Source organism: Cuculus canorus, chromosome 14 (genome assembly GCF_017976375.1).
Source record: "Cuculus canorus isolate bCucCan1 chromosome 14, bCucCan1.pri, whole genome shotgun sequence".
NCBI classification, from domain to species: domain Eukaryota; kingdom Metazoa; phylum Chordata; class Aves; order Cuculiformes; family Cuculidae; genus Cuculus; species Cuculus canorus.
This window is the reverse complement of record NC_071414.1, coordinates 5,261,494-5,288,726: the sequence shown is the minus strand read 5'-3', so window position 1 is coordinate 5,288,726 and position 27,233 is coordinate 5,261,494. Positions and strand designations below refer to the sequence as shown.

The 27,233-nt window shown below is 40.3% G+C and overlaps 1 protein-coding gene across 2 annotated transcripts; it reads right to left on the bottom strand.

Annotated features, from left to right (window-relative positions):
• Nucleotides 1-25,803, bottom strand: PANK3 (pantothenate kinase 3). Of its 2 annotated transcripts, none has more exons than XM_054079674.1 (7): nt 25,490-25,803; nt 14,846-15,198; nt 12,784-13,037; nt 11,988-12,164; nt 10,625-10,748; nt 7,402-7,527; nt 1-6,262 (listed from the first exon to the last, which is right to left on the bottom strand). In XM_054079674.1, exons 1-7 carry the CDS (start codon nt 25,515-25,517, stop codon nt 6,212-6,214), a joined length of 1,113 nt encoding a protein of 370 aa, XP_053935649.1. In that variant the 5' UTR covers nt 25,518-25,803; the 3' UTR covers nt 1-6,211. The 2 variants fall into 2 exon arrangements, with proteins under 2 accessions (XP_053935649.1, XP_053935648.1); XM_054079673.1 differs by lacking the exon at nt 25,490-25,803 and adding an exon at nt 25,348-25,411.
• Between the last annotated feature and the right edge of the window lie 1,430 nt (nt 25,804-27,233).

The window sequence follows — 27,233 nt, the reverse complement described above, 5'->3', positions numbered from 1 at the left end:
TGAACAATCTCAAATTATTTATTAGGAAAAGACAAAGTACTGTTTCAACATTCATACAGAACAAATGGTAATAAAACCAGGAAAATAAGCTGTAAAAAGTAGGCCCATCACAGAGGAGCTGGGTTATGACAAAGTAAATGAAATCCAAACTTCATGCAAACAAGCAGTAAAGAATTATTTACAGTTTTGATGGGATGAATTGTAGCATTGGCCATATTGGGGCCCCAATCAAATTACTCAGTGATATATTAAAGGGATCGAACCTGTACATTCAATAATCAGAATCTATAAAAAGAAAAATAATTTAAACAATTTACAAGAACTGCATTACAGATGGCATAAAGGGATCATTTACAAGAGCTGTATTAACAGGAGACGCAAAGGTATTAATCAGTACTTTATGAATAAAAATTTGTAGCACATATTTTTACATCACATCTTCAGTGTCTGAACAGTAAACAAGAAAGTGGAGACATAACATGAGTGCAATGTAATAGAATAAGGCAACTTAACCAAATGGCTCTTCGGAGAACTTCCATCCCACAGGGGTTTACAATTAATGAATTTGGCTGTCCGCTTTGCTAACCAACTAAAACAAAATATTTGAAGACAGCAATTGGTGATTAGAAGGCTTGCAGATGATGAGACAGAAACGGAAAATTAAATACTCATTTGTTAAAATGCCAAAACTCAGAAATGTTAAAAAAGTGCAGATTATCAAAAGCCCTATACGTTCTATCTCTATAACATTGATACATTAATTTTCATGTTCTAGATGTCATAATTTAATGTCTCAAGATAAGAATTCACTAGTCTTATAATTAAATTCTTTTGTAATGCACAATCTGAAACTAACACACCTCCTCCTTTCAAGCCTTGTATTTACAATGTCCTTACATTGATGGTAGAAGAACTGTGAAATGTTAGCAATTTACAGCAAAGATTAGCAACCAATACACTGTATTCCAGTTTATTTTATAGGCAAGACTAACATCTAGCTTTTAGAATTATGTTAAATGGTTATTTCTGCATTTTAAACAGCTTCCTGAAATGCTTACAGTAATGGCTGATTTTCTTGAAGTTTTAGCAAAGAACAAATGCCAGTGGTGTTTGTACTCAGTACTACTTGTTCAAACAGCTACAAGGACAAAACGAGATGAAGGGTAACACTGAAATCCAGCAAGGAAGTCACTTGTATCGTAATGCACAACAGGAATGTTATAGGCCTTATAGAAAGCAGCAGAGGACATCAAACCTCCCAATGACTTGCCACATTAACACACACAGTCCACATACTCTAAAGAAACCTAAACAGGAATCTTGAAACAAGGCCCCCCAAAACACCTGCAAATGATAAAGTTTAAATCTGTCAAAAGGACCAGGCCATAAGTATTTTTTTCTACAATTTCTAGTTAGAATCTTTGTTTTTTAACAGATTATTTAGCACCAGCAGGAATATGCAAAGTAGAATTACCGTGCTCCCCAGGCAGAAGAACTTGAGGCCAAATCTTGCCCGTTAGTTTAAAACAGTCCCCACTTAGGAGAACCATCTACTCAAGTAACCAAAGTGAGCAGGATTTGTCACTCAGCTATGCAAACACAGACTGCTCAAATGTTTTCCGTTAGAACAATAACAACTACAAATATATTACAACATCTTTTGAGATGCTTTCAGAAAGTGTGTTTTTAGGAATACTTAACATGCTTTATATATGTGAAGTAAACAAAACAGGCTTCTTCGCAGACTTTAAACGTGAAGATTTAAGTCATTTTATCACAGATGACAGAATACTGCTGATGTACTTTGGAGTATTGGTATTAGAGAACATAAAGCAAGGAATTTTCCCTTTATACTGTGACTAATTATTTTTTTTTAATCTCCCATGGTCACATGTGAGGACTTAATTCACCTGTTTGATCCACAATTATTGTTAAGTCTGCCCCCTCTCACTGTGTGTTAATGAGAAATGGAAAAATTAACACAATCAAAACAGTAACTGTATGCGCCAAGTGTGTTCATAGCTCTGCACCGTGACCTACAGGTCTTGGCCAAATGCTCCTAATCTGACCGACAGACTTCTGTTCACTTTTTAACCTAAGCAAAGCTCCATTACATATTACATGTTTAAAGCCTACTTAATAGTAAAAAAAAAGAAATGACACAGAAAGCCCTGTCACTAGGAAAACACTGATCTCTTAAATGTGGAAATGGACTTGGGACAAAAAGCTAACCACCACTACTAGCTCAACAGACTGACCACACCGACCTTCATCTCTGTTCCAAACTCAACTGTTTCCTCAGGATCACAGCCATCTAGTATCCAGAATTTGAAAAGTGACAGCAATATTTAAAAATAGGTTGAATGCAAATTTGATCATTAACATAAGTTAACGACAAACGAGTCTTTAAGAAGCACAGATTTGCTCTAGGTGAAAGACACTTTAATTAATGTTAAAATTGCACTGTTACTCTGAAACATTTAAAAATGATGAGTTACTGCAATTTATCTGGATGTAGGTCTTTCCTGAAGACCTATACTGGATAGAGAGAAAGAGTTACTATTACAAATCTTAAAGGCAAGATAATCCCCTTGCATGTATACTACCAACAACTGAAACACAAGTAAGAATCTTTCAGTACTACCGAAGGAATATTTACTTTTACAAAAAGCCAGAACACAGCTTTTTTTCTTTATACACAGGCTGAGATAAAGTGTAACAGCATGCTTTCAATATTCCTTCCATGCTGTAACTCTCAAACTATGAATGGAAGTTGGTAGAACCACACAGGTGCTTTCTTGCAGAACACTACAGAGAGATGGAAAGATCTTCAAAAGGCAAGTTGCACATCTGAAAACCCTTCGAAAATCCAGACCAAACTATAAGACAAAGCAAGTTTATCAGTGTTGCTTCTCTCCAAATTGGTAAATTCATTGAGGCTTTACTAAAAGAATGAAAAAGTGTTTATACTTAAATCTCTAGATTCAGTAAAGAATGCTGAAGATGTGTTCATTCTAGCTTAATAAATATTCAAAATGTATTGTAGTAGTTGCCTTCTTATTTCAATTGCAGTTACTCTAGGTGAACTAGAAAGGTGAAGTGGTTAAGTATAACAGCCATACCAACTTGGAATAGCTTCATCCAAAAATTAACTTCTTTGGCCTGAAATAATATGTACGTATCCAACAAAAAACTTGCATGACTTTTGGGGAGATACCGATACCATAAAATTGTGCGTAATACTTAAAAAGACCAACGAGAACAAGAAACACAAAAGCATTACTCCAAGGTAAGGGGTACACAGATAGGGAGCCAGAAACCCAATGCTGTTTTCCTGGCATCTCTAGCTACAATGGATTGAAGGGATCATTTCCATGGGCAATAAAATTATCTGCCATTTCTCTGGTGGCAACACTGGTTAGGAAACTTCCCGGATAAAGTCTCAGTACCAGCAGAATTGGCATTATATGAAAAAAATTAAAAGGCACTCACATGGCTGATCAAGCTGAAAATGTTTACATATTCAAAATGAGTTTTATATTTTACTTTAAAAGAATAGCACACAACTTTCCTCCAGATAAGTGGCTCTTGAGAAGATAGCAGCCCTGAGAAAACTTCGAATTTTCTCTACTGTAGCACATCACACTGACTCAATTCACTCTAAAGCCACTTGAACCAGTTAGCTTTGAGGAAAAGAAATGACAAGGCTGAAGGTAAAAGCAGAGACTAGGAAAAGCAAGCTACTGCAGTGATTTGTATAAAACAAACAAGACTTTTCAATTTATTTAGAAGATAATTTAGATGAAAATACTTTAAGGCTTATCTGTCAACCATTTGTGACTCCTAGCATTGCTACTGGTGGTGCGGTCAGTCTTCGGAGATTAATAACAAGTTCTCAGTTGAGAAAAAAATTAGACGAAACTCAAAGATGATGTCTAAAATACAGCCCCTTGGGGCTTTACAGTAGGGCTTGGAAACTTCTCTGGCTGCTCCTGTAATGAAGAAACAATTGTGCTGATAAAACTAGCAGAGGGAAGTAAACATTTTGTAGAAGCTCAAGGGAAGTAAAATAGAGGTAGGGCATACTTTCTGATTCTCACAGTAGCTTCTATTAAGTACAGCTATTCAAGAATTACTCCATTCATTTATTCTGTACCTGTACAATTTACTTTAGAAATGTATCTTGGGTCACACTGACTTCAAATGGTTTAAATTAACCACGGTCATTAGGTAATCATCTTCTACACGTGCTTCTGGTTAAACATACAAGTAACATCTAACTACTGCTTCAAGATCAGCTCTCCCTCAGCATTCACAAAATTTGAAGTAGCAATAAACATAGTCTAAATGAACTGTTCTTAATCAAGTTGTCATGTGTGTCTCAAAGTACTTCACTCTGCCAGAAAAAATACACAGTTTGCTTGCAAAATTTTCAGGAGGCTGTCAAAGCATTCAGAAAACTAAGTTTTTACAAAGTTCTATAACCAAAAAAAGGTTATTTTCTACAGTTAATCGTAACTTAAAAGGAACAACATTTATAAAGGCATTCTATAAAAACCACATTCACTTGTTTTCTGAAGTGCTCTCTGATTTAGCATTAAATCAGTTGAACAGTGAGTGTAATTTTGTTTGGTGTTTTTACATCTAAAATTAAACATCAAAGCAACTACAATGGAAATGTAGTATGAGCACCAGGAAAGGCAACAATAAACAGAACTGTGTTTCTGATTGGCATCAGGCTTAATGAATTGACTCCAGCTTACTGTGCTCAAAGGACCTCAGAATTAACCTATGTTAGTATGGGGCTTTGATTTTCAAGAACAGAAAAAGACTGAAAATAACACATAGAGGTTTCTAGCACACTAGGTGGATGTGTCTGAATACAATACGGCCACATCATGGAATACTCAAGCAATCAGTTTTACAACCACCCTAAAACCAAGATATGTGTTCTAGTCTGGTTGCTCTTCATGCACTTATAGGAAATATTTAACATTAAAATGATATCATAAAATTGGGTAGCTCTTTAGTCCAGAGTCATATAGCTAATGACTGTATAATACTCTCACAAGTTTATGATATCATGCCCTGGCTTCAAGGCTAAACTTATTACAATAATCACACCTGTAAAATTTAAAAGTATACAGAAAACGCCAAAGATCAGTTCCAGAGTATGGATTTTATCCCAAGGCCACAATTTGATGAACAGTTCCATATTGCAAGTGCGCTAAATATTGGTCCATTTGGTGCTGCAATACAAACTCTGATAGCATTCTCAACTTTCAAAAACAAACTTCCAAATCCAAAAGCAAACTAATGAGCTTTCATTTTCAACCTCTAACTAGATTCCGATCAACTGTTATAAAATTAAGGAGAAATCACGTTTCCAAATCAGTAGAATGGGACAGAAATTTTCCAAGCCTCCACAGAAATGAGCCAAAGCATCAGAATTACAAGGTCCTACATTTAGTCCAAAAACAAAAAAGGCATTTTGGAAGTCATGTCCTCAAAAAAGCCATCCCAACCCCCAAAACGTGCCTTCATTAATCATTAATTTCTTTTCCAAATCCAACCAAAGACAGAGGGGATATTCCCAAAACACCAGCTGCATCTTCAAATAAATGAAGAGGACAAATAGATATTTTCACAAAACATTCGAAACATCAACTGCCTCATCTGCTGCTTTGGCTTATTTTTTGTGTTTCTACTCTTCCCAATGAAAATCAAAGATTATTATTTCCATTACACATGAAAATGAAATAACGACTAGTCCTACTGTGGGAAGCAACTGCCTCCAGTTTCCTCCACATGTAGATAATACCTTACCATTTTTTTGATTCATCAATTATAAACAGAACTGATGAGCTTAAAGCCTCAAGAGTAAACTTGCAGTACTTTCACACTGAGCACTTAAAGGATTGGCATTCCTTCCGCTGGAAGCTTGTTTTCAGAGTATGTATTGCATATTACAAATTCGATACTGGCTACGTGTACCAAAGAGCATAAACAATATTCCCAAACATTTCACTTTTCAATGCCCAACAGAGCAAAACCCCCTTCTTTATAATGAAAATATTCAGTAGCTCATCACTTCTTAAAACCAGTTACAAAAAACCTGCTATTTTCTTCTCCCCTTCCATATTTAGTTCCCATTGCCATAAGCAAGTGTCATTCAGGTGGAAAACAGTTCCGAGTAGTGACATCTGGTATCTCAACTGAAATTTGGCAGCCCAAGAAGAGCACCAACAGCTCCAAAGTATCCCTGTTAGGAACAAATAAAAAGTGTTTCACATTCAAGTAGGTTATGAAATTCTACAGTGATCACATTTCAATGAAACAAAGCATGTGTTTGCCCAGTGCTACAGAAAGGACACCAAACACTTTTTATATGAAATCTTTCATCATAACTGTTAAAGCTTTGTGAAACAAATATTTTTATAGTTATATAGCCTAACTTAAGGAGATTTCACCCTAAGGCTTCCCATACACCACAGGAGTTAAGACATGTATCGGTGACTCCTAATGCACGGAAACCAGGTTTGGCTGGATTTTCCTACAGGAGCCGCATGTTTTGGTGGCCAAAGGATCTTCAATATCCATAGCAAAACTATTCCTAAGGCACAAGTAAACAATTTCTTAACCTAACTGCACCTAACATATTTCACGAGTTATGTCCAAGCTTTAGGGCCGCTTTTCAGACTGCAGACTTACCCGCAGACAAACCCCCACATTCTCCCGTTGGATTATTTCCCTCTCCCTATAACTATGAAATACAGAAGTGTTTGCAATCTGCATTCGACCACATGGAAGAATAAGCTACAGGTGTCCCAAGTGGTGTGTCTATATTTAATACTGGTTGCCTACAGTTTAACAAAAACAGGTTGACTCTCTCTGACCTGCACTACAGAAGCTGCCCAAAAGCAGGTTAATCTCAGAGTATGAAATCACTTCAACAACTTTAAGGTGTACCTGTGGAGGTAGGAAAGCAGTCCTTGCCAAAAGCAGTCTCTACTTTCAGGATGTTGCGCGAACTCAGTTGAGAACAGTGTAAGTATCTAAGAGACTATTGCTTTTCATCTCTCTAATCTTTTGAAATACAGTATTTACTCATGTTGTCACCCAGAACCAGGGAAAGACAATTGAACCTTAGTGCAGAACTTAGCAATTTCTTGTCCTTCTCAGAAGGCCTGCAGCACGAACTGAGATACCCTGAAGCAACAGAAGTACTTCCCTGGTGAAGTGCACTGTCTCCAGAGTACCAACACATTATGTAAAACCTCCTCTTCTTTCAATGTTTACTGAGTGCTTCGTGTCCCGGGTAATCACACATGAGAACTACTCAATGCTGTGTTTCTGATTTATGGTAAAGCAGTACACGCAGATAAATGAACCAGAGCATACCTCGTGTTCTAGGAACAAGGCCTTCAGCTGGCCTTTTGACCAGTAATCCAGTGCATACGCAAGAAGCTTCATTGACAAAGTATTCACACGTAAAAAATTGCCAACGAACACAACTCTGTTTATTTTCTAAAAAGAAGAGAAAACCGGCAAGGGATTAAGTCTTTTATGTTTTAACACACCTTTGAAAAAATTAAGCTATGAAAGAACAGACAAAAATATGAAAGAACAGAGAAAAAAACCCAAACTCAACCACAATTAAAACATGATTCCAAAATTTAAAACACAGCTTACTTGAGGAAACGGAAAACGCATGCAACCTTCAGGAATTACAGCACTTAATTTACAGAGAAGCAGCATTTGTTTTTCAAATTAAGTGAATATTTTCAGTAACTAAGACAAATAAAAATCCCAGCTAAGAGTGAAATTGAAAGAGAAATACTTATATTTGGTAGAGAAGACTCAATGCCTTCATAGCCCTGTACAATGCTGCTTGATCCATATGCAACAAGGCAGCACTGTAAAGAAGCCGAAGACAGTAAGATGTAACAGATGGTCCTTTCATCTTCAGACCTCAGCATACCTCGGTATAAGATTAGACTGAGACCTAGATACTACACATGAGCTGTGAATTTTAAACAAGTCAAACGTAAACTGAAAATCATTCAGTTTTCCGCATTCACTGAAATAAATCCAACATTTAGTGGAAGCAACATTAAATACCTGTTTAATGAAAGCAAGAACCAGAGAAAATGGAATCATGTTAGTGCTTAAATACGTGCTTAATTATGTTAGATGAATACTCATATCCAAGTTACTAACAACTGGTATGACCATTCAACCTGTATTTGCACGACTAACATTCAATTGTTTTTCACCATGCTGATTAGTTCACAGTGAAGACAAAATAAACACACACTGTTCAAGAACCCCATCAAACACAACTCTGTTCTATAGCAGAGAGCTGCAATCATTAAACCAATTTTATCCTTACATCTCAGTTCAATATGCTAGTTTGTGGATCTCTATTAACCATTTCTCAGGATTTGTAGTTCCATGACATAGTTGGAATTACACTCAAAAAAACCCTTGGAATAAATCTAATTTGTTCCGTTTATGAGTTCCGATTTGTACTCATTTACGCCCACCCTTAAATGTAAACTGCATACATTTGCCTCAGACTCATACTATTGTGTGTACCTTCAACTTCACTCATTTTTATTCTTTTGTTATCAAGCTTTGCCATAAAGTAAAAAGGGCAAAATTAACTCAATACTCATAAAATTGACATTCTTCTCCAGGACAGACGTAAGGAAAAGAGAGAAGGAAATTGAAGGAGAACTTGAAATATTAAAAGCAGAAAAACATATTAGCCTTGTTTCTAAGCAAAAGGAAGGTCACTGCTGCTAACGACGCTGCTATTTCTGAGATTATCACCTCCACAGATTTTAAGCAGAACTCTAAATACATTTACCCTTAGTCTTCTCAAAGAAAGTTGTTACTAAGCCTCACTTTATCCAAGGTTTGTTGATAATGAATGAGTCTCCCACCATAAAGTCACATAAAACTTCTACTCAGCATTCTTCCATAGGTCCTTGACTGTCTGTACTCATCATACTGAAACTGAATTCATACTGGTTCTGTTCAGCAGAGCTTTGAGAAACAGAAGATGGCAGGAAACCATCTCTGTATCAACCAGTAAGAAGATGGGTGTCAAAACACTTTGCACTATCAAGAGTTGGCAAAATTAAAAATAATGCTCAGCTAGAAGCAAGGCTTTCTAGATGCTTTAATAAGAGAAGAATTTCCTCTTGAAGAAACTGCTGGAGGCTTTCTAGTCCTATACACTACTCAAAGCAGGTCTTTCAGCAACTTCAGCATTTGAGTTGCTCAAGTCTTGTGTTTTGAAACCCTCCAGGGACACAGTCTACAGTGTCTCACTCAGACCACGTTTCAAGGCTTAACCACTCTCATTGTGACCATCTTTCTTCCTTTACATCAATCAAAGCTCCCTTTGCTGCAAATTGCATCCATCCTTCTGCTGTGCACATCTGTACCTAGCAGTGCCTTCTCTGTAACCCTCTCTAGACGGAGACAACCATTTCAGGCTTCAGCTTCCCCTTCAGGCTTAACCCAGACTCCTCAAAGTCTGCTCGCATGTTAGGTGCTCCAGGGCAGGGCCCTGTCTTAGTAACCTGTTAGAATTGTTCCAGTTTGTCAGTGCTTCTCTTTCGGCAATGGTGGTGGTTGGGGAGGAGGGGGAAAAGAGGCCATGCCTGAATTATCACCTCCTCCGACCTGCTGGCCATGTCCTTTCCAATCAGCCTTCACCTCTGTACACGTACACCATTGACTGATGTTCACTTCAGCTTGTCTGCCAGCACCGTCGTCTCTTCTGCAATGCTTCTCCCTAAACAGTCTGTATTCCTTTTGCTTTTGCCACAAGGATGCTATCCTGGAAGATCAATGAGCTATTTGGGCTTCTTTAGGCCATTAGAACAACCTCCCACAAGATCTTGCTTTCTAAATCCTCCCAAAACCAGAATGCTGTTCTACTCAACTCCATCTAGAGTCTCCATTCTGCTACTTGCCTTTTTCACTTTTCTCGGGACTCTAAAGTCTATTTCAGTGATGTCACTGAAATCTCTGACCAGTTCTTCACTCATGAATAGCAGGCCCAGCACCAGTCTTGCCTAGTCAGCCTGCCCAGCACCTACATTAGAAAATTGTCCCCAGCATACAGACAAGTTTGGATTACTTGTGATCTGCCATGTTACCCTTCCAACAGAGACTGAGATAGTCCCCTTCAAGAGAACCACGACTTACAGGTCCTCTTGTATCCCCCACGTGCTTGTGTACAGAGATTTAAGTTGGGCCCACAATCGTTCTGTTTGAACAAGGGGACTTCAAGTCCTTTCATAAAACATCTTGTGCTCCCCTGCTCCCTCACACATCTACGGGCTTGGGGCTCTATTCACTAACAAAGCTGGTTTGAAGGCTCATCACCAGGTTACCCTCCCCACTGGCACAGACACCCTTGTCCCACTTCTCCAAGGAAAGGAAAAATATTCTGAACCAATTCCTAGTTCTTTAAGGCTAAATGAATATCTATGTTTCATGAGAACAAATTAAAAGGTTTGAAATGACAAATTGAGTTAGAAGTCATTTAATCTGAAACCAAAGAACAGCCCTACAGATAGATAATCTCCTTGTCAGAAGTTTTTACCTCATTTACTGCACACATCCGGGCAATCGACCCAATGTTGTTGGTGATGGTGACCAATATGGCTCTTGCAAGATCTTCTTTACTAACAGACTCTCGCTTATCTTTGTAGATCATATTCCCAAAACTGTAACAGGAAAAATTTCCATTAAGCACAAAGTGATCGATGTGCATTTGAAGTGATCTCAGAATGTAATTTCTGTAACAGAAATTAAGTCTCATATTTATTCTTAAGGAGCTCCCTTTTAAGTCTGTATTAAATGCAGCAATTTGACAGCTGACAGGGCTAAAACGTGCATATTTATTCCTTCACAGCAAAGAGTCAATCTTGTTACAAAAATGACTATCAACAAAATATTTTTGTTTAGAGTGTTGTGTTTTGTGAACAAGCATCTACAGCAAAAAGTAGTCTTATTCTTAGGCAAGACCACTCTGCAAACCTAGTCACTGTAAATTATGTCAATGCTTAAGTCTGACTAAACCCTCCAGCTCTCCATGCTTGCTACCTCACTCTCAAGATCCAATCCTCTGTTCTCAAAGCAGAAGCAAAACAGAGGTGAGTGGAATAGTTAGGAAGTTAGGGTTTATTGACTAGAAGTGTAAAGCATATGCTCTCTGAAGAAGCTTGGACTCAGCTGCTTTGACAAGAAGAATGAAGTTACCATGAAGTAAGATCTCTTGCTACTGAGTAAGGACAAAGGTTTAATGAACTCTTATGTAGCTATTACTTTCACTCCCAAAGTTTATTCTTCTTACATTTCCTAAGGATACAGAAGCTGTAACACCACCAATAACCTTCCCCAATGGAAATAAATCTTGCAACTATGAAAAAAACTCTGTAATTGGCAGTAAAATACATTCATTCTCATGGTGCAAACTGTTTATGTTCATCAGCTTTTGTGAGAAAGTAGTTAAAACATTATGCCAGGTGTTTGTACCAACAACCATGTAGCAAATAAAGCAGTGTGTTTCTAGGAAAAAAAAAAAAAAAAGAAAGGAAAAGATACCTCTTTAAGAGCAACAAAAATGCCTTCACTCACCTTCCCTCTGGATAATAGCCCTACTAAAAGATTACAGCAAGTCAAAATATAATCTGCTTTGGTTTTGCTCTGCACTTTGTTCTTGCCACTCCTGCAATGACCTTATATTCTCTCTGACTACGACGAGGTCTCCTCAATACCTAGCTAGTCACCTGCCTGTGACTTCAAATCTCCAGGAAAACCAAGTATATATACCTTCAGGACGAAAATGTAACCTGACTACAATACAAGTTACCAAAGCAGTTTTCGCTGCATTAATAGTTGAAATGTTGTTTTTGAAGCCACTCAAAGAAGCGAAAGAACCGACAAAAAGATTTCTTGCTTACCTGGATGCTACAGCCCATCCTGGCAAGCCAAATCTTTCATAGTCTCCTCCATAGATATCTCGAACCAGCTTGTCAGCGTGTGTGCTGTCTCCTGTGGATGCCATTTCCAGAGCTTCTTCAAAACTTTCACAGCCTGTCAACAAACTGCATAAACCAAGAAAGGTCCCTCCACCTAGACTAAGAAAGAAAACAGTTGCTTTTAAACAGTTTTTCTTCACATCAAAAGACTATTATGTCTGATGCGCAAAAAGAAAGCCTGCCAAATTGTATATCAAGTTGGCTTCTTTCTTGCTCAAGGCTCACTACAAACAACTGTCAATCCGGTTAACATTTATATTAACATTTACAAGTTGCTGACTGCAAAAAGTTAACATAGTTATAAACTCTAAAAACATAAGCCGGAAGGCTTAATTCGACTAGAATTCCCTAAATACCCTTATGCCACTGTTCCTTGATCATTTTCGGTAAAACATGTAGGCTTCTTTATTCTTACAGAGCAAGATAAACAGGTTTACTGCAGACATTACCAAAAATTAAGGCAAAAGCTATAAAACTCTCGTTACAGAACATTTCTAGTATTCATCGACTAATAAAGATGATACTGGCTCAACCTCCACAATAACAGAACTACAGGAATCGGCTTCAATGAATGTAGCTGTAAATTAAAGATAAAATACTTTTCCATACTACAGAGTGAGGGAAGGGATAGGTGGGGGAGTCAGGGAGAGGAACCACTTTGAAAACAGAAGGCTCACTGCTCCATTTAGAACAATCCCAACTTAGGTTTTTAAGTTACCTTGTTCCAGTTACTCTTTTATAGTTGTCTTTGGAATGGACAGATAAAATACTGACTCCTGAACCAATGTTAACAACCAGCAATGGGTATGGATCATCCAGGTTAAAAGGCATCTTTTGGCATCTCTCAGGATCTGAGGCATTTTCAAAATAATAGCACTCTGCCTGGCCATTGAAGCTGACTGAGTCTATGTACAATAAGCCTTTGACAAGGCAGTCAAGCTCATCCAGTTTGTGAAGCTGGAGGTTTCCAATCTGTGTTAAAAGAAAGAAAAAAAGACAGTGTCAACATGCTCTAACACTGCTTAAACATGCCACAAATTTAGTATATTTGTACTGCCTAACTGGAAGAAGCTCTCTCACACAACTAATTCATTAACTTCAATCCCACTATAAAGTCAACAAAGAATTCAGGAGTAAATCCTAAATACATCAATTAGCAAATCACCCTGACTATAAATCTAGATCTCAGACTTGAATCAACAATAGACGGACAGTACAAATATCTGCTTTAGTAAAGCCAGAGACAGCTTTTGAGGTACTCAAACATTAATCCGTTGAAAATTTAGCAATGTTTTTCACCAAAAAAAAAAAAAATTACCAAATACCCTAGAGGCCACAGAGTGCCACCATGGTGAAACTTGCACATCTGCCCATCTTATCAAGCTTTGTGGGTTTCCTCCCACATCGTAGGAGTCAAAGTAACTTCTAAGATGTCAGCAGATAAAAACCTCAACAGCATCATAACAACTAGCCTTGCAACTTTATTAACCCTCCAAGCATCACAAGAAAACTACAGGTCAGAAATTCTATGGGATGTCAGGTTCCTTACAGTTCTTCCGCAGTTTTGCACATGACATGTAAGCTGCCATTCTGTCCTAAAGCAGAAAGACAATTTAACAGGTGCAGTGGATTCTAGGAAGGCTGTAATTTCACACCATACTTAATCCAGTTTAACTACTGGCTTTCACCAAGAGTCTGATCACACTCTCTCCCTTACTGCAGGGAGTTACAATAGTTAGAGACTCCAATTAAGCACCTAATCCAAGGAAAAACACCCACAAAGCCTATCCCTGAGTCAGGTGAGCTCATGTTCAGAAAGCAGCCTACAGTTAGATTATGAAGTTGCAGAATCAGAGCAGACTGCATGATGCTGACTGACATGAGTAACCAGATCACAGAGCTGCCAGTCCCCTCCTCTTCCCTCAGGTCCCTTCAGCTTTCCTTGCCATGGCACAGCTGTTGAGCAGATGAGGGAACTGTTCCAAAATAGAATATTTCGGTGGATTTTCAGATAATGATTTATTTCTGCTGTGCAAATTGCGACCCTACCCCACAGTTGTACCTGGTACAGGGATAGAAATACAAACAGATTTTAGAAACCAAACATTTTGGACTACTGGAAGCTTTCTTGTTTCAAGGAACAAATGAGGTCTGCAGGCACTTTAAAACTAGGACATATGCACAATGGATACCGTGATAAGATTCTCTGTTAGTAACAACTATCTTCAGATAGAAACAGCATCCGAATACGATACATTTTTATTGTCAACAGAAGAGTCAAAATGCCTCAGGAGAATCCAAAACTGCTCTGCAGTTGAAAAAAGACTGCCTTTGAGATGCGTTTTGCACAGATTTCTAAACAATGGACTGGACTAAATTAATAAGGATAATCTCATCCACAAACATTGAAAACCTATTAAAGGCTGCTTAGGAAAGAAAATCCAGAGACTCTATCACCTCAGCAGTTTAAGCACATTTCCCATCAGAAAAACCACAAATTAGGAACTGTTAACTGTTAAAAAACAGTTACCTTTCACACAGGTGCCCTGCATTTCAGTACATTAATGGAAACTTCTAACTAGCTGCTAGCATTAGATCTTCACATTTATTACAATGATGTTGGAAAATATTTCTAGACTATCATACTTAAGTCTGAAAAACAAATGAATAATTAATAACCTTTGAGCATCTCACAGTTTCTCAAAATATTGCTTATTTTACCCCATCATCAGCAAAGCTTTTACCATCAGCTTCTCTATGAGGAAAGATAGGCTACCTACTGTGCGAAAGTCTTCTTCAAACTTGTAAGCGCCACCACCAGTGGCACAGAGCACCGTATGTAGTGTTGAAAAGTTTTTATTTCTTCCCATTTGGATAAAAGTAGGCAAATCATGAGTTGGGAATCGAATAAAGTGCAAGTTTCCTCTTCGATCAAAAATAGTTAAGTCTTTCAGCTCAAGGTGGACATCTCGAATGCCAGTGGATCCATAGGCTACGTTGGAAGTCAGATATTTGCGGATGCTCTTCAAGCTTTCGACTTCTTCCTGCTCCTCCTCCGCAGTGATATCAATAGGTTCAAAATATGCAAGTTTCACCAAAGTTCCCCCAATGTCCATGCCAAACCATGGAAAAGCTGTGAAGATACAAGAATTGGCCAATTAGCTTTGTTAAAAGTGCAAAAGCAATGCACAGAACTTAAGACTACCACAACATTACACTTTCCAAGAAGACAGACGTTAACAAAAATCCTCCAGGAACAAAGAATTCACTTCTGTTCCATGACCTTAAATAACCTTCCAGACACAGGTAAAATTGAGCAACTATTTACACATTCAAATGCTACCACATGTGCTCAGAAAGCCCACCACAAAACTCCCCAAATCACACCAGCTTTAATACAAACTCAAACAAAATTCACACCCCTCCTTTTTTTTTTTAGAACAAAGGATGACAATAATAGTTTTGACAGAGTTCAGCACAAAGACTGCAACGCACACTCCTGAAACAGCAGGTCCCACATAGTTGACAACAGAAGCACGACAGGTATTCCTCCTCTAACAGTTATCTTTTGCTCACATAACATGTTTGGTTTGAAAGGGAAGCATTAATTTACCTGCATGTACATTACAAATTGACAATGTTAAGATGCCCAGTCTACAGAGCTGAAGAGAGCTGTTCAGATATCCCTTGGAATTAGAAAGGGCTAAAAAAAGTACTACTAAGAAGTGTATGCAAGCTAGAAAACTAATATTCCTGCATCTAGGTTCTATTTTAATTTTTCTGCATCTCAGACAGGAAGGGGGAATTTCTCTACTATAAAACAACACTAAACCACAAGTATTTTGTCTTTGTCACTTTTGTGGGATGACTCCAGTTCCTAACAGAGATTCCATGGTTTACATCATCTAGGACCACGATTTCAATATGCCTCTATCAACAAATCTTCTTAACCATGGGTGGTGAAACAGATACTCAGCAACCCTACAGCAAAGACAACATCTGAGTTTCCCCACTATCATCTTGCAGAAACAGTGTTTAAAACTAAATTTCTAAGTTTAGGAAAGATTTTGAAAATCCAGCTGCGAAGCAGGTATTTTTATTTCCTAACTGACACTCTCACTTGCTGGGTTATTTGGTTTGGGTTTTTTTTGGTTTGGTTTGCTTGTTTTTAAATATTCTATAGAGTTCCAAATTATTTCTTCAGCTGCAATTAATGTATCAGAGAAGCATGAAACTTAGGATCAAAACTGAAAAGATTTAAACATGTTCATCATGTGTAAGATGTAATTATATTAGATCTACATTACCTGTGGGGATCTATCCCTGAGAGAAGAATGGCCTACCAAAACATTTTCGTATATTTAGTCAAGGCTGGCTGTGTGCCAGGTCATTTGTAATCTCAGTGCAAAAGTTAAAAAGAAAAGAAATGTACAAGCTGCCTCAACTTTCAGGTATAGATGCCTGGAGAATATGGTCAGAGATTAACAAAAAGGATTGAGTCAATAACCTCGCTCATCTTGAAAACCAAAATTTAAATACAAGGATAAATTCTGCAAGTAAAACCTAGCTCTAACTGGGAATAAAGAAGTTCTACAAACCTGATATGTGTTCTATAAAGCTGGGATCTAAGCATAAGACCAAGAATAGAATCATATACGAATGACCTTTACAACTGCACACCCAACCACTTCTGTGACTCTATACATAAGAAAATTTGTCGTCTTCCTGTTTGACCACAAGTAACTGATGATTTATTAAGCTATCTCAGCCAGTTTCAGCCCCTTATCATAAACAAGGTCGAAGACCAAAACTGAAGAAGGGAAGCTCATTCACCCAGCAGACAAGAGTCAATTCAACCCATTCAGACTTTAACCAGGACACAGCAGGGATTCTTCCTGTTCAGTGAGCCTGCTGAACAACTTGGATCTAGTCTTCCACAACAAGAGGGAGAAACCGCTGAAAGTCCAAATGATGAGCTTAAGGAAGATTTGGTGCAAGCCACACCTATTTCTCAGAAGATCCACTACATCCCATGTTAAATGATCCAAAAGGCTTTTGCAAATACAGCATTAGTCACATCTCTCAAAATCTTAAGGTTTATGAATCTTGTATACCAAGTAAAAAACAAGAACAGCTCAACTGTAAGGAAGTTTATTCCATAATTCAAATGAGAACATATTTTATGCCGAATAATGGTATCATGTTGTACAGTATCAGTTTTCTGGGTTAACTGAGTGACCTTAACAGCAATTTATGGCTTTTAACACTGAAGAAATAGGTCAGTTTTCACCTCTGTCACAAACCCCAATTAGTTGAAAATTTGTCAAGATTTGGCTGGAAAGTGTATTGCACAAGTTTCATTTGCAAGGTGGAGGCGTTCTGACAAGCAAATGGGCCCACATACTGTCAACTTTCTCTGTACACCAGCAACCTAGAAGGAGATATTACACAAGGATTCTTGTGTATGTAAGCCACTCTTGATTGATTTACGTACAGGCCTAGCCAGGAAAATTAAAGCCATTTTGTTTTCCAAACATAGGAAATACACATGCACACATGTATACATGGCATCCATATATTTAGTTGAACTGTAGCTGCAGTTTTAGGACAGCAAGGCTAGAAGATCTATCCATGCTTGTGCTACCTTTAAACATCAGGAACACATTGATTATACAGAGCTAGAACGTAGTTGTACATGGACACAACATAGAAACCTTGTGAACTCTGGGCCTTCAAATCAGTGGTGGATCTCAGCTCAGGATTCACCCTATCTGAAGAGGGGGAACAGAGAAAACGGGAACCCATGTGACAGGCACCCAGTTTCTCTTCCAATTACTGGAAAACGATTTCATTTGCAGGGTTAAAATAAGGCCACAAGGAGATTCAGTATGGAGGACTACCCTGAAAATATATTATAGAGAGGATGCTCGAGTTTCCCACAGAATTTCCCCCACCAGAGGGCAGCCAGGCTAATTATGGCAAAAGCTGAAGATGACAGATATACTTTAAGGAACATACATACGTAGAAGGAACACGTGCATTACTGTGCACCAAACATACATGAGCACTTTGCTCTGAGTGATGTTGCTACTCTGTTCAAAGCACAAGAGTTTTCACTGTTATATATGGTATCTGCAGCACATATACCAGTATCTGTAGCTGGTATGGTCACTCAAATCCATGAAAAAAGTAACTCTGAGGCAGTCTTGTATTTGAAAGCTGTCTTGAAACACTATAAAAATAGCATGGCGTGTATCTCGGGCTGAGAATGTATAAATTATTCCATAAAAAGTATTTTTATACTCATATCTGCAGGTCATGCTTCTTTGAGTGAGAGATTTAGGAGCAGAATGACGGCAGCACAATCTTTTGAGAACAAAATATCCCCAGACACCAGCTTGCTTAAAGATAAGTGCCTGGATGAGACCAACACCAATCACACAACCTTCATTCCAAGCTCATAGCTCTGCAAATACTAGCTTTGTGGACTTGCACAACCGTAACTACCATCCTGCAGCTTCAATTCAAAAGGAGAGTCAAATGCACCTGAATTAGAAGAGGTCTTTTTTCTGCAGCTCTACAGGGATTTGGTCATTAAAAGATTTTTCTCAGCTCCTCTTTAGAACTGTTCTTATTGTCAGGAAGACAACAAAAAGCAATGCACAGCTCAGAAGTATTCCTTCTCAGAATTTAACTACTACTCGAAGAAATGCAGTGACCTGCCTTTTCAAAGTTCATTTCCTCTCTGCAGAGGTCAGCTGCAAACTTAAAAAAAAGAAAAGCAGGAATCAAGCCTTTTACTCAAAGAGCCCAACGGCTTTGGATAGAATAAATCAAATTACTTCAAACCTGTGCATTATGCTTTTAGGAACTCCAGTTAGGCTTTATTTTAATAACATATAAAATAAATATTTTTACTGTGTGAGAAGAGACAAATATTCAAAATAGAACACAAACCAGGAAGCCAAAACCCATACGGTTTAATAGGACACTTCACAGCAAACTGAATTGTCTCCAATAGGGCAGCAAGATGAGTATCACAATAACGAGCTTCCTTAGTTCCAAATCCAGATTTTCTTTCCCTCCCCAGCTCTGCCATGAGCCACTGTGGTCCTCAAGCAGACACAGCAACCAGAAACCTTTGCTATAAAGCAAGAGATTGTTCCATAAATGCCATGAAGATAGCTTTAGAAGCAACTGTTTATAATTTAAAAAAAAAAAAAAAAAAAAAAAAAAAGTAAGGATGTAGCAGTTCTGCCTAGTAAGAAAACCCAGGCTGGTGGCTCTTGATTGCTTTTTAAATCTTTCTTTAGAGCTACACAGGGAGGCCTCATTCTCTTGTGTTTGCACTTGTCAAGTTCTTGGCGTACATAGGTTCTGGCAGCAATCTTAAGGTTACTTATATCTTACATAAGGTCTTTATATGCCAAAAGGAAATAATTAGAGTAAAAAATCCTTTCTCATGCCAACACAAGCACAAAGGTTAGAGTGTTTTCCTTTTCTACGGGTTCTGCTTCAGTAGAACAGAGGACCTTCTCCACCCAGACCACATACTAGTATTCTGTACACCTGTTCTGGATCCAAAGTTGCAGGAAGTACACACTCAAGACTTAACTACTTCCCCCTTATTCAGTCAAGCACAAGGTTCATCAGTTTAACACTCCATTTGCATTTAGCTTTTAAAGACTGAGAAACAGATTACTGGTAAACTCTTCCCTATGAACCTAATAGAAACATCTTTAGAATATTTCCTTCTAACTAAGATAAAATAACAGCCTGGGTCAACTCTACATGAAATTAACAAGAACAAACCTTCAAAGAAGAGTAATTCCATCCTAACTCAAGCAGGAAGCTCTGCACCATTAAAAAAAAAAATTCACAGCTGTCAGTGCCAGCAGAAAACAGAATAGAGATTTTGTGTCATCTTTGTAAGAAACCTTACCTATTATTAAGATGTAAGACTATACAAATGTGGCTTGGGGAACAACTGCCAACATGTGCTACAGCTTCTGATTCTATATTGGCTCATACAAAATACAAGAAGGGAAAATGATCATGAAATCTCATGAAAACTTAATTATATTCTGCCAGCACTGCAGCAGCAGCTCTTTATGGCAGTAGACAGTATTATCAGTTCTGATGCACAAAACTTATCTTCCAATTCAGCTCAGTACATAGCCTTTGATAACAAAGCTAACCTTGATCCCATTCTTATCTGATTACTGAGAAGACAAACAAGGTAACCATAAAAAGTTATACTGAACTATTACACAGTTAGCATTTATAAACACAGGAACTTAAACTAAATTTATCTTGCAGTTTCCCCAAGTACACTTTCCTCTACGTACACCATACATTCTTAGTTTTTTCAGCATTTCCCTAAAACATCTGCATACAGTAAAAATTAATGGTAAACTCTAACACCTAAATCAGTCTGCAATCTAAGGTAGCTTAGAGAAGACACAAAGGCTGGTGGACTGCTAAACCAAGTGAGATTAACTTGATCGCAGGTGTGCTAGTCTTGGTTGAGTTAGAGCTAATTTTCTTCTACTACTACCTACTTTCTACCTACTACTAGTAGCTAGTATGGGACTGTGTTTTAGATCTGTGCTGGAAAAAAAGTGTTGATAACAAACTGATGCTTTAGATACTGCTAAGCAGTGCTTGCACAGAGTCAAGGCCTTTTCTGCTCCTCACACCATCCCACCAGCAAGCCGGCTAGGGGTGCACAAGAAGCTGGGTGGGGAGACAGCCGGGACAGCTGACCCCAGCTCACCAAAGGGATATCCCACACCATATCACGTCATGCTCAGCATATAAAGCTGGGGAAAGAAAGAGGAAGGGGACACATTTAGAGTGATGGTGTTTGTATTTCTCAAGTAACCATTGTGCATGATGGAGCCCTATGTTCCTGGAGATGGCTGAACACGTGCCTGCCAATGGGAAGCAGTGAAGGAACTCCTTAGCTTGCTTTGCTGACATGTGCAGCTTTTGTTTTGTTTATTAAACTGCCTTTATCTTTACCCACAAGTTCTCTTCCTTTTACCCTTCTGGTTCTCTCCCCCATTCCACGGGGAGGGAGCAAGTAAGCAGCTGTGTGGGGCTCAGTTGCAGCTGGTGTTAAACCACGACAACTAGGTAGTGAAGTGCCTTTGCTGTACCCATGTGCCTACGAGCCTCTCAAAACAGAGTGCTCCTTAAGTCTTTGAGACACCAGAGTTTCTCTGCTTAACTAGTTTTGTAACAGGTTTTTGGTTTAAATATCCCAAGTCCAGCTCAAAATAGATTTGAGCTGAACAGAATTAACTTCCAAATTTAATGCACCGTCACATTCTCCAGTTTTCCTCATGGGAGAACTTCTCCATCAAATTCTGTAAACTCACGACACTTTCCCACTCAGCCACCTCTAACCATATAACAGAAAGGGCATGTTTACCAGTGGGAGGACTGTAACTGCTCTTCATTAAGATTATCACATCTACAAGTGGATACCATGTAAAGCCAGCACAAGACATAAGTATCCCTCCTCTTATCCTCTCCCTTCTTGCTCATTATCTTAAATTTTGTTGGCATTGCAGCAGCCATGCTTTAGGGATAGGTGTTTTTATTACAGCAAGATACAGCACGCAGAGGCATAACCTAATACTTTCAGATACAAACACAATATAAACTGTGCCTGGCAGTATTAACCCATTATTAGAAACACATTTTGCAGCTGCAGTGAAATGAGAGCCGGTAACATCTGCTACGGGCTAATATCAGCTTTTAAGGACAAATAAGAAAATGCTAGGATACCACAAGACTAATCAGCAAGTTCTTTGAACAGAAAAATCAATTTAAAAGAGATTCTCCAGCAACCAAAATGGATTTTTTTTCATCAATTTTACAACACAAATCCTGCATGAGATCACTGTGTCCACAATGACTACGTGTGTCTATAGAACCACATTAAAGAAAATATACTTAAGATTTTCATATTTTCTTTATACTGATACAGCATTTTGAAAATCTTTACTATGTATTTCCACAAACTAACGTACCTCAATTCACCTCAAGGGAAATGCAGGCATTTCTTCTCAAACTATTTTTAATAAAATACTAAAAGACGCACACTTTTAAGAAGTAACATACACTGCATCCTAAATATTAGGAGTCTTTGCCTTTCCTTCAGCATTCCACGCCACTCTGGAGCCCAGATGAAGGAAGGACCCCACCTTCCCTGAATAACACAGCATGCTGACATCTCCCCTCCTCTTGAGCACCCTGCCTTCCCCAGCCAATGTGAAGAACTTTCTCAGAATGCGTGCCTTCTCTCTTCCCTTCAGACAGCTCATACACAGCAGCACATCTGCAAGACTCTCCGCACTCACATTTATCTTCTCCATCTCCAAATAACCTTTGGAAGTTTCTCTTACGATTGCCAGCCATTCTTCCCCACTGGCACTTCCTCAGAAGCGTTATCATGCAACTGGTGGCTGGAAGTGTCTTCTGGAGATTATCTACTCCAACCTCTTTGTTACACTAGCAGGAAAATTGCCAACACTGGATGAGGTCAACTACGGCTTTGTCCAGCCAAGACATGAAGACATCTGAAGTTTTTCAAGAATACTCCAAGGATAGAGACTCCACAACCTCTCCAGCTTCCACTGCTACACCAACAACCCAGTACCAGGTTTTCCTAATTTGAATTTGTTACTCTCCCTTAAAATGCCTATTCTGCCCATCACCTGCAGAAGAAATTTAAATGGTCCTTCACTAGCCTCTTCAAAGACAGCCAATCTCAAAAGCCACATTCCATAAATTCATATGTATTTCTCACAGTTTTTACACCAACAAAGCAGCAACAATGCTAGCCAGGTGAAGACCTGAAAGGCAGGACAGCACAAACATGTCTAGGTAGGGCATCCACACCAGAAACTCTGAACTTGTTAGGTGTCTCCATTTCACTCTCACCTCTTGTAGGACAGACGTGCTTTCTTTCACGGATGCTAGACATCACATACAAAAGTACAGGTAGGCTAAAGCAACCCTCAACTTCACTTTGCAGGCTCTTACAACAGACTAATAACCTGTTGTTATATACCAATTAACCATTTTTCCCCTGCATCAAATTTTGCTTTGGCACAGATGATTAAATACCTACTTTGCCCAAGAAAAATAAAAGTACTCCACAATTGTGTTGAAAAATGTCTTCAACTGTCTTAGCTGAATATTTTGTTACTAGACAGTCCAAAATGTTTTTGAGAGCCCCGCTCAGCTTTCGGGTCAATAGGAGCACAAAAAACAAATCAAGTGCAGTATTTGGGCACCAAAGTCCCTGAACATCACGGACTTTTCAGTTTTCAGTACTTTTGTTGTTCTGTTCCTCTTGAACACTCAGCTGCTCTCCCACTTCAGTCAGTGTGACTAACCAGGAGCAGAGATCTGCAGAATGAGTTTGAAGTTCACTGCCTATGAAACTAAGTGCTACTATCTTTTAAAAAGCCACCGGCTTTGAAAAATAGCAGAGTCAAGATGAAATAACCTAGTTTGACCCTATATTCCATTCCTGTGCTGCTTACGCAGTTCTGATTATTTCTGATTCCCATCATAAACCCAAGATCGAAGTTCAGGTTTAAGAACTGGAAGACTGCAACTACAAATTTAGCACATTCAAGCAACTAAAACTTTTTGACACCATCTGGCATTGTTAGTCACATTGTTAAATATGAGGTTTAAATTCATCATATGAGGTTTAAATTCATCATTACAGAAAATAAGTCTGGGAGGCCCAGCAGATATATTTCTGAAGTCAGCCAGTTTCTGCAGAAGCAGCCATACTCTCACCATTTAAAATTACCAAACCACTAGAATGTCTTACAGGCAACTACTCCTCCAGAGTCTTGATATCATTCCTCAAATAGCACGAGTGGAAAAAGTGCTGTCTGAAATGCACTCTTCATAAACATGATTACAGTCAATTCAGCAAATTCCACGCACTGGCACTAATAAGAGGTGATGGCTAATTGTGTGCTACAAGATCACAGAATGGTTTGGATTGGAAGGGACCTTAAAGACAACCCAATTCGAACTCCCCCTGCCACTGGATCAGGTTGCTCAAAGCTCCCTCTTAACTGGCCTTGAAAACCTCCAGGGATGGGGCAGCCATGAGTTCTCTGCTCAGCCTGTGACAGTGCCTTATCACCCTCACAGTAACAAATTTCTTCCCAATATATAATCTAAATCTTCCCTCTTTCAGCTTAAAACCGTTACTCCTTGTCCTATCACTGCACTGCCTGACAAAAAGCCCCTCCCCAGCTTTCCTGTAGGCCCCAAGATGCATATTTAGGGTTTCCTTTGCACATCACAAGAAACAAAGCATTTTCACAGCCAAACTTAATTCCATGCTTAGGGTTATTACTAGAGCTACACTAATACTTCCTGTGTTAAATACAGGTTTGGTGATTTTCTTCTCACTAAGCTGCATAAACGATATATTTAAAATATACACTTCCGACATGCTCTGAGTTGCACGTTCTTCATCATGACAGGCCTATCATATGACTGAGAACAACCACAGGCCTAGCTTTTTAGGACTAGCTATCTTTTCCATCAGATAACTCACACTGAAAATGGGTCCTTAAGGATGATGACAACGGAAAACTCACCCACCTCAGTGGAGCAGTACCTACGCCCCTTTTGGCTAAGGTACACCTTTAAGTCTGACAGCAGTCAGTCTGTCTGTCTGCGACACTGGGAAAACACCACCGGCACGCAAGGCAACTTCACTCAACCCATTTCTCTCTTCCCATCAAAACTACTGGTAATCTTAGACATTTTGTTTGCATCCACCTGGATATGAACCATGTTTGTGTCCTCCAAAACAAATGTGATAAGCCAAAATAAACAGTAAGACTAGACAGTAACACTACTAGAGCTGCACTATTAAAGGGGACCAGACACAGAATGAATCACAATGGTTTGGGTTGAAAAAGACCTCAAAGCCCACCCAGTTCCATCCCCTCCTCCCACGGGCAGGGACATCTCCCACTGGATCAAGGTGCTCAAAGCCCCATCTAAATCCGTTCCCTAGCTGTATTTCCAGCCTTACATCTCCTCTCTTTGTGATGGCCCGGTGCTGATCTCCAGCCTCCCAGACCCCTTCTACACCTCCCAGGCTGCTCCAAGCCGCATCCAACCTGCCCTCAAACACCCCCCACGGACGGGGCAGCCACCCTTCCCGCGAAGAATTTCTTCCCAATGCCCAATCTCACCCTTTTCCCTCCCAATTCAAAGCCATTACCGGTGTTCTTTAATGAAAGACGTGTCCCCAGACACGAATTCTCGCGCATATCCTCTCCCACGCCCCGCAGCCGATCCCCCTCGGCCTTGCGCACACCGACCCCTCCCCGGGCACTGGGGTCCCGGCCCTCCCCCGCCCTTACACGGCTTCTTGGCGTCCTTGATCTTCATGGCGTGGCGGCGCGGATGGCTCTGGGCGGGTCCTTGTCCGTCGCCTGACGGGGCGGGCGGCGGCGCCCTGGGGCGAGGCCTGGCTCTGCCGATCGGGGGGCTGCCTGGCGGCGCGGGGGGGGTGGGGTGGGGCGGCCCCCGGGGGCGCGGGGGCCCCGCTGGGGCGCGGCCGCCGCGCGGCGCCTCAGGGCCCGGCACAAGATGGCGGCGGGCAGCGCCACACAATGGGGGCCGCGGCGACTCCTGCGCGCGCGTCCGCCCCGCGCCGCCGCTACCGCAGCGCCCGCCACGCGCCCCCCCGCCACCCCGGGCGCGCGCACCGCCGCGGGGAGCGACGGGAAACGCGCGAACGAACCGCGCGCCGTCACCCCACGGGCCACCCGCCAATCGCCGGGCGCCAACGCTGGGAGGAGGTGGAACTTGAGGGGGCGGGGCTTTGTGGAGGGTCTGCGAGCCGTGAGGGGGAGGGGCTTAGTGGGGCGGGGGTGGGGAGCGCGGCTGAGAGGACTGTGAGTGGCGGGGCTAAGTGGGCGTGGCTTGGAAGTGGGAATCCGCGGGGGCGGGGCTAAGAGGGCCTTGTCTAGAGGGGCGTGCCTTAGGGGGCGTGGCTAAGGAGTGGCGAGGGGTAGGATGTGGGTGCACTGAGGGAGCTATGGGGGTGACAGGGAAAATGGTGGCAAATAAACCCTCTAAGGCTCATTTACGGAATTTTAGAAAGCAAGCAGCTTTGGTCAGGCCTGGGCAAGGCGAGGGGTGAGCCCCATCAGCCACGGGCAGCCTGACAGGGCTGGCACAGGGGCATAGCCCACTGTCATGCACGGGGATAAACAGTCCCAGAAACCTTATGCATATTGTGTTACTTTCCAAGGGCTAATGTTGGTGTTATTATGGCCTTCACAGCCGGGAAAAGTCTGGCTAATTTGGAGCTTTGGCTCCAGCTCCGCCTGACCTTGGATCTGAGGTGGGGAAAGGCTGCAGACAGAGGGGATTGCAGAAGACACATCTGTTCAGCACAGATCACACTGAACACAAGACATCACCATCTCCAGAGAACGAACAGTGTCTGCTAAACCACGGAAAGAAAGCCTGCTATGAGAGGGACACTGTCTAACTCAATAAAATAGAATTACTTAGATGAATCTTAACTCTAGCTTCAACCAAGAATATTCCACTTCTTGTAACAGTAACTACTTCCTAGAATCATGGAATAGTTTGGGTTGGAAGAGATCTTAAAGCCCATCCAGTTCCACCGCCTGCCATGAGCAGGGACATCTCCCACTGGAATAGGCTCCCCAAGGCCCCATCCAGCCTGTCCTTGAACACCTCCAGGGATGGGGCAGCCACATTCTTGTATCAGTTATGAGTTTCACACAGACAAAACTCCTGTGAATTTGGAACTTCAGCTCCAGCTCTGCCTGACCTTGCATTGGAGATGGGGGACTCCAAACAGAGGGCACTGCAGAAGAGACATCTGTTCAGCACAGATCACACTAAACACAAGACGTTACCATCTACAAAGAAGGGGCTGTGTCTGGAAAACCACGGAAAGAAACAATGCTATCAGAGGGACACTAATTCTCAATAAAATACAACTACCTGGATGAAACTTTACTTCAGCTTAAATCAAGAATATTCCACTTTTTATAATAGTAACTACTTCTTGTATCAAGGGGAGTGGGGCTGAGGGGAGCTGCTGGGGGGGCAGGTTCTGTCAGC

Excerpts from the sequence above, each read along its gene's own strand:
- PANK3 (XM_054079673.1), bottom strand. The coding sequence starts at position 25,396 with ATGCGCGAGAATTCGTGTCTGGGGACACGTCTTTCATTAAAGAACACC. Across the intron at positions 13,038-14,845 it reads TTGAAGAAGACTTTCGCACA|ATTGGAAACCTCCAGCTTCA; the intron begins GTAGGTAGCCTA and ends CTTTTAACACAG. Across the intron at positions 10,749-11,987 it reads GGATGGGCTGTAGCATCCAG|TTTTGGGAATATGATCTACA; the intron begins GTAAGCAAGAAA and ends TTCCTGTTACAG.